The sequence below is a fragment of the Etheostoma spectabile genome, chromosome 24 (assembly GCF_008692095.1).
Source record: "Etheostoma spectabile isolate EspeVRDwgs_2016 chromosome 24, UIUC_Espe_1.0, whole genome shotgun sequence".
Lineage (NCBI taxonomy): Eukaryota > Metazoa > Chordata > Actinopteri > Perciformes > Percidae > Etheostoma > Etheostoma spectabile.
In genome coordinates, this window is record NC_045756.1 from 7,070,070 (window position 1) to 7,076,636 (window position 6,567).

At 37.0% G+C, this 6,567-nt stretch overlaps 1 protein-coding gene across 1 annotated transcript in view; it reads right to left on the bottom strand.

Moving 5' to 3' along the window:
- Positions 1-2,120: 2,120 nt before the first annotated feature.
- LOC116674253 (sialoadhesin) overlaps positions 2,121-6,567 on the bottom strand; it is an 11,731-nt gene continuing 7,284 nt past the window's right edge. Inside the window, exons 2-6 of the mRNA XM_032506854.1 lie at positions 6,436-6,535; positions 3,876-4,024; positions 2,854-3,087; positions 2,479-2,772; positions 2,121-2,392 (exon numbers count right to left, since the gene is read on the bottom strand). Coding sequence (XP_032362745.1) covers positions 2,121-2,392; positions 2,479-2,772; positions 2,854-3,087; positions 3,876-4,024; positions 6,436-6,485 — 999 coding nt within the window. The 5' untranslated portion in view covers positions 6,486-6,535. The remainder of the gene's footprint in view (positions 2,393-2,478; positions 2,773-2,853; positions 3,088-3,875; positions 4,025-6,435; positions 6,536-6,567) is intronic.

Consider the following 6,567-nt stretch of genomic DNA (forward strand, 5'->3'; position numbering starts at 1 on the left):
TTTCAATTTTGACGGGAAAAACTGTAAATGATTTTTTTTTTACGCTTTCAACGCTTTTCTTCCCATCACTTTTTGACGTTTTTTTCAACATTTTTGTAACTCTACCATCAATATACTGTACACATCACTAACACCAATATATCACCACTAATTTTACACTATTTTCTTTTTCGAATTCATGGTCAAGAAACCTCATTTATGTGAAATTATATCATTTTTTGGGGGGGGGGGGAATAAAACACCAAAAATTCAATAAAGTAGTGAACTGATCCTTCAGCGTTATATGGAACCATCCATGCAATATTTGGACAATTTGAATGAAAGAATCGCAGATTTCTGATGTAGAAACTTTTAAAAACGGGGCAAATTTGGCCCGAGGACAACATGAGGGTTAAATGTCAATATGACAACTTTGACCCATCCATTTGTTTTTATTGTCTCTTTTGCATGCCATACGCTTTAGTGATTGTTGGATCTTCAGTAGTAATACCTTTGGGCCTACATCCACATAGACACAGCATGAGGACGGTGGAGACGCAGTATGGACAGACCACCACCAGACGGACAATCACTCTCACTACGAACCCGGGGAAGCCTTGTGCAGCCGGTGAAGCCTGGGTAATATTTCTATGGAGATCTGGAAAAACAAACACACCTGGTCAGGTCAAGTTTTATGTGGTAATGTTATATAATAATAATAATATCTAGTCTTGTTTTAATTACTCACCACTCATCATGGCTCTAAGTATATTTTTACTATCTGTATTTATAATTTTCCATTTTTAGCACTTATTTATACTATGGTTAGACTCAATATCATCTATACTATGGTTACTTACTTTTGCTAAATTATGTAATTACATAATATTTGCAATATTTGTTGTACTAGGACCACCTAACTTTACTGAGCAATATCTTTTTATAAAATTCCACTTTACATTCATAATTTTTTTACTGTAGAAAAATGCTGCTGTAACAAGGGAATTTCCCATTGTGGGATAAATACAGTGTTATCTAATGTAATCTAATTGCAGTGCGGTGGGATATAAACGTGTTTTTTCCACATTTTTTGTCATACAAGAATAAAACACACAAAAGATTACTTCATCTTGAGACCAAAATAGTGCTAAAGCACCCCAAAAAAAAAATTCTGAGCCACTTTCAGAAAATAGAGCTAGGTCCAAAATCACGTAAATGTCAAATTTTCAAAAATGACTGATGAAAATGTCGGCTTCCCTGGGGATGAATAGCAGACTCAATCTGTAATACCACCTGATCTTTGTAGTAAATGCCCTGTGGCTCAGCATTAAAGTAAAGACTCTCAGCATCGTTGGTGTCTTTCTAGTTATATAATTCAGTTTTTCCCCCACCATGATGCTCCAAAATGATGTTAAAAAGCAGTTATCACAGAAGCTTTTCCAAAAATGTCATTAATTACATTCTGAAAAATAACTACTTGCTTATGTTTTGTGGTCTTTTAACCCTTGGGTTGTCTTCTGTTGAAGCTTTTTATCGTTTTTTAACTTTTTCTTACGTTTTTGTCCCTTTTTTTGACAATCTTTTTTTCAGTGTTAGTCACTTTTTTTGATGTTTTCAACACTACGTAACACTAACTTATTAACTTTAGTTTTACAGTTATGTTTGAGTTAGAAAAGCAGAAATTAGGAATTATTTAGGCTAAAATTAAAGGAATGGATGTTGATGGATAATCACAGACTGGAATATGTCAACTTTTACTCAATACTATTTCAAAAACATTTCAATTTTTTTCCAAATGCTAGAAAATTGAAAAAGACGCCCCAAAAGTAATGTAAGTAGAGATTTGTACTTGCCAAAGAGCGTTGAGTGGAATCAATCATGTTATTTTGGGGAATTATAAAGAACATTGATATAGGAAAAGGGGTCAAATTGACTTGAGGACAACATGAGGGATGAAAGGGTTCCAGGCACCCCTAAAGCTCTGATACTAGAATGTATTGCTTGATTTTATGAGACCATTTCATTATAAGATATGATACAGCTTTGCACCATACTTAAAAAAAGAAAAAAAACATGAAATCCTTGGTTAAAAGACAATGAAACATAAGCAACTAGTTATTTTTCAGAATGTATTTAACCCCCTAAAGTGCAGGCCCTACGACTTCCTTACCCCTGACTAACAGCCAGCTGGGTGAAGACTCTCCAACCCCTCTGATGTGACACTTGTAGAGGCCTTCATCAGACGTGGAAACACTGTAGATGGTCATGTGACCTGAAGACTCATTCCGGATCTTCGAGTCGTCTTTATAGAAAACAGCCGCGAGGTTGGACGATTGCTTTGTTCTGCAGTACAGAGTGACGTCTTCTCCCGCCATCACAGGGAAGACGGGACTCTCCAGGATTACCGGTTTATCTGAACATGGACAGAGATGGGAAATTGTCTTTGCATTGTCCCTCTATGGTTCTTACTCATTTCATAGTTTTTTTTCATACTCCTACCGTGAAAAGCAATGTTGAGAGAGTTGCTTCGCCGCCTTTCGGGGGACTCGCACCAGTAGATTGCGCTGTCATCCTGCTTGGCAGCATGGAGCACGCAGCCAAAGGAGTCAGGAACCCCCCAATTCTCCCCACAGCTGGACATCTTCCCAACAGACTTAGCATTGGAACTCGTGGCCCTGAAGATCTTCCACCCTTGAGATGTGCTGTTGTCCCCACAGCTCAGAGACAGTTTCTTATACTCAAACAGCTGAGACGAGTTAGGGGACGCTGTGAGCGTGGCAGGCGCAGAATCATCTGGGGACACCAACGTCAAAATGAAAGTTCGGATCAAGATGAAAATATATAAAGTGAATGTAGTTGTGTGGAGGCCTTTACCTTTCATCAGCAGCCAGCTGACTGGAGACTCTCCATCTTTAACTTTACATTTGTAGGCGCCTTCATCAGTCTTGGAAAAATTGCCAATGGTCTTACTCATCCCGCTCCCGATGTGGCGGCCATCTTTGTAGAAATCCGCTGTCAGGTTGGAGGACTTCTTTGTCCTACAGTGCAGAGTGACGTCTTCTCCCTCCGTCACGGGGAGGAAAGGACTCTCAAGGATCACACGGCCTCCTCAACACAAAGACAAAGTACAGCATCTCATCCATTCACACAGAAATACTGACTGCACAGTCTGATCTGAATACAGAGAAACACGACTGGATCTACAACTAGAGAGTTTGATCAATGGCTGCTAAATGCGAGGAGATAAATATAGCTTTAAAAAAAAGTCAGTGGGGGGGAACTACATCTCCTTATTAACCCTCCTGCTATAAAAATGTCTATATTTTTAAAAAAAATACGGGCTTCTTTTCCAACCAAATTACAAAGAAAATAACGTGTGGTTCCAGGATTGCAAGTAAAGTTAATGATCACTACTTTCATTGAATTTTGAGTTGTTTTATTAAATTTTCTAAAAAGAAACAGTATTCTGACACAACTTTGTATGTTTCATTGGCTTTTAACACCAGGTACAGTGTTGATCTAATGTGTCTTGTTGTCTTCGGGTCCAAATTTGACATATATGAGGTTTACTGACCATAAATTCCAAAAATAACTGTGAAACTAAAGACAATAAGTTAGTGTGACGTAGTGTTAAACGTCAAGAAGAAATGACAAACGTTGAAAAAAAGCGTCAAAAGTGTTGAAAAAAGGGACAAAAACGTAAGAGAAAGTGAAAAACGTCGATAGAAAGCGTCAACAAAAGTGGTGATTTCCAATTTTGGCAGGAAGACAACACACACACACACACAACAACCTGCACTGCTAAAGACCCATCAGGGTCACATGTCACATCCATGCAGAAGCAGAAGTTCAAGAAGAGGAAGTGTGCGTGTGGTTTGTGATTCTCAGAGTCTTACCCGTCACGGTGATGTTGACGGTTTGGCTGCTGTCTCCGTGTTTAGACTCACACCAGTACACTCCGCTGTCGGACAGCTTGACTGCTTTCACGTCGCAGTTGGAGGAAATCTGGTCGCCCCAGCCCACCGCACACCGGGACAGCTTCAGCCTGGGAACACATCAGTTCCTTTGTCATTTACAAATGTGGAAATAATTCAGTTTTATTAACTATCGGATCCAATTTGACCCATTTTCAAAAATGTGGTTTTCTTTTAACCTTCATGTTGTCCTCGGGTCAAATTGACCCCTTGTCCTATATCAATGTTCTTTTTAATTCCCCAAAATAACATGACTGATTCCACACAACGCTCTTTGCCAAGTACAAATCTCTACTTTCATTAATTTTGGGGCGTCTTATTCAATTTTATAGCATTTGAACAAAAAGAATTGAAGTGTTTTTGAAATAGCATTGAGTAAAAGTTGACATATTCCAGTCTGTGATTATCCATCAACATCCATTCCTTTAATTTTAGTCTCAATAATTCCTAATTTCTGCTTTTCTAACTCAAACATCAGCTATAGTTTCATATAGTTTTTCTGGGTCCAAATGTTAACTTAAAACCTCCTTAATTCATTTTTGTCGCTTTTCCTAAAGTTCTTTGTTGACTTTTTGGGACATTTTTGTTGTTTTTTGAAGTTGTTGAAGCTTTCTTTGACATTTGTTTGTCACTTATTGACGTTTTCTAACTTTTCCCAAAGTTCTTTGTTGATTCTTTTGGACATTTTTATTTTTTTTTAAGCTTTCTCTGACATTTGTTGTCACTTTTTGACGTTTTCTAACGTTTCCCGAAGTTCTTTCTCACTTTTTTACACTATTTCTGAGTTTTTTTGACGTTTTCGTAGTTTTTTCCCTACATTTCTGTAACTTTTTTCAGTGTTCTTAAGTCTTTTTTTTCACTTACAATGCTATGAAATTAAATAAAACATCCAAATTCAAGGAAAATAGTGAACTCATCAGTTATTTAACTTGTGAGGAGCATCGTATGGAACCATCCACGTTATTTGTTTTACAATTTGGTTGAAGGAAAGCCAAATTTCGGATAATCTAAATCAAACCCTTTGGTCAATTCCTGCATATTTAAGGTTGTTTTTTTAATCCACAGACTGTAAAATAGTGGATGAAGCTTCCAGATCGGAAAAGGGAAGCCAGTAGACCTTTTTCACAGCAGACATGTTGACATGTCATAGTAGGAAAAGCATAAGTGTATTCAAAACCATTAAGGATGGCTGCATTCCACTTAGGAGTAAGTATTGTGTGTGCTGACTCACACTTCATGGAATTAATTAGATTAGATTAGATTCAACTTTATTGTCATTACACATGAAAGTAATACTATTTTAAACAAAATTTTTACAGATAGATTTGTCCTATGAATATAATATATACAGATAACTAGTATTGTGAACAAAATTTACAGCTGGATATGTACTGAATATAATATACAGGTGGATAATACTATAAATAGAATTTTTACAGATATGTACAATGAATATAAAATACAGATGGTTGTTACTATAACAGAGTTTACAGGTGAATATGTACTATGAATATACATACAGATGGCTATTACTATAGACAGAATGCGAGCATAATATACAGATGGTTATTACTACAAACAGAATTTTTACAGATAGACATATATAATAAGTTAGGCTAAAATGAGCAGTATAACAATGGATTTAAGCAGAAGCTATCCAAATTAAAGTGCAGTGGAAAGTAATTGCACATTACAGTTAAAGTATGGTATTGCAAATGTATATGTAAACAATTGGTACTGTGAATAAACTGTCGGCAGTGCAAATTGATATTCCAGTCAAGGTAAGCAGTGCAAGATTCAGATATAAACAGTTGTTACTATAATAATTGAGTCATTAAGGTTATCAGTTTCAGTTGTGCTTTTCCTGCTATGACAGGTCAAAATGTCCGCTGTGCTGAAGCTCCTTACACCTCCATTTTATCTCATTTCCAGCAGGGTGCGACTCCACTGGCTCCAAAATGAGATTATGGTCTCAATTCATTTTTCAGAAGATTTCAGAGGGACAAGGATGACCCTGCCCGTCTCCACAAAATCTGGATTGATAATTCATTTCAGGAATAATCCCCGGAACATCAGCAAATGTCTGACTCTACAGGCTGAAACGTTTTGAAGAAATTTGGGATCAAGCAACAAAGTAAGCCGGCTTGGTTCTTTGGGGAATGATTGCAAAGACTTACATAAGAATATTTTTAATATGTCACTGGGACGTGTTGGGACTGCAATTTGTTATGGACAAAATGCACAGCGATAAACTGGATAATAAACTGGCAAATGAAATTTAACCAAAACTAACATATTGAAAAACAGTTTCTTGCCATAGGCACTCAACACACACACAAATCATTAACTTGCCTTCATAATCACACATCATACATTTGCAATATATTGCAATATCAAACATGATGTGCAATATTTCACCTGTCCTGTCCTAAGTGTATAATGTCTTAAATTATTCCAGGTTTTAGCTATTAGCTAAACTGACCCGTCTGTTGTGTATCTCCACGCCGTCCAATCACCACATCCCACTGACATCTTCTCATACTCGAAATACTGAGACCTGCTAGGAGTGATGGTCACAGAGACTAGGGGAGAGAGAGAGAGAGAGAGAGAGAGA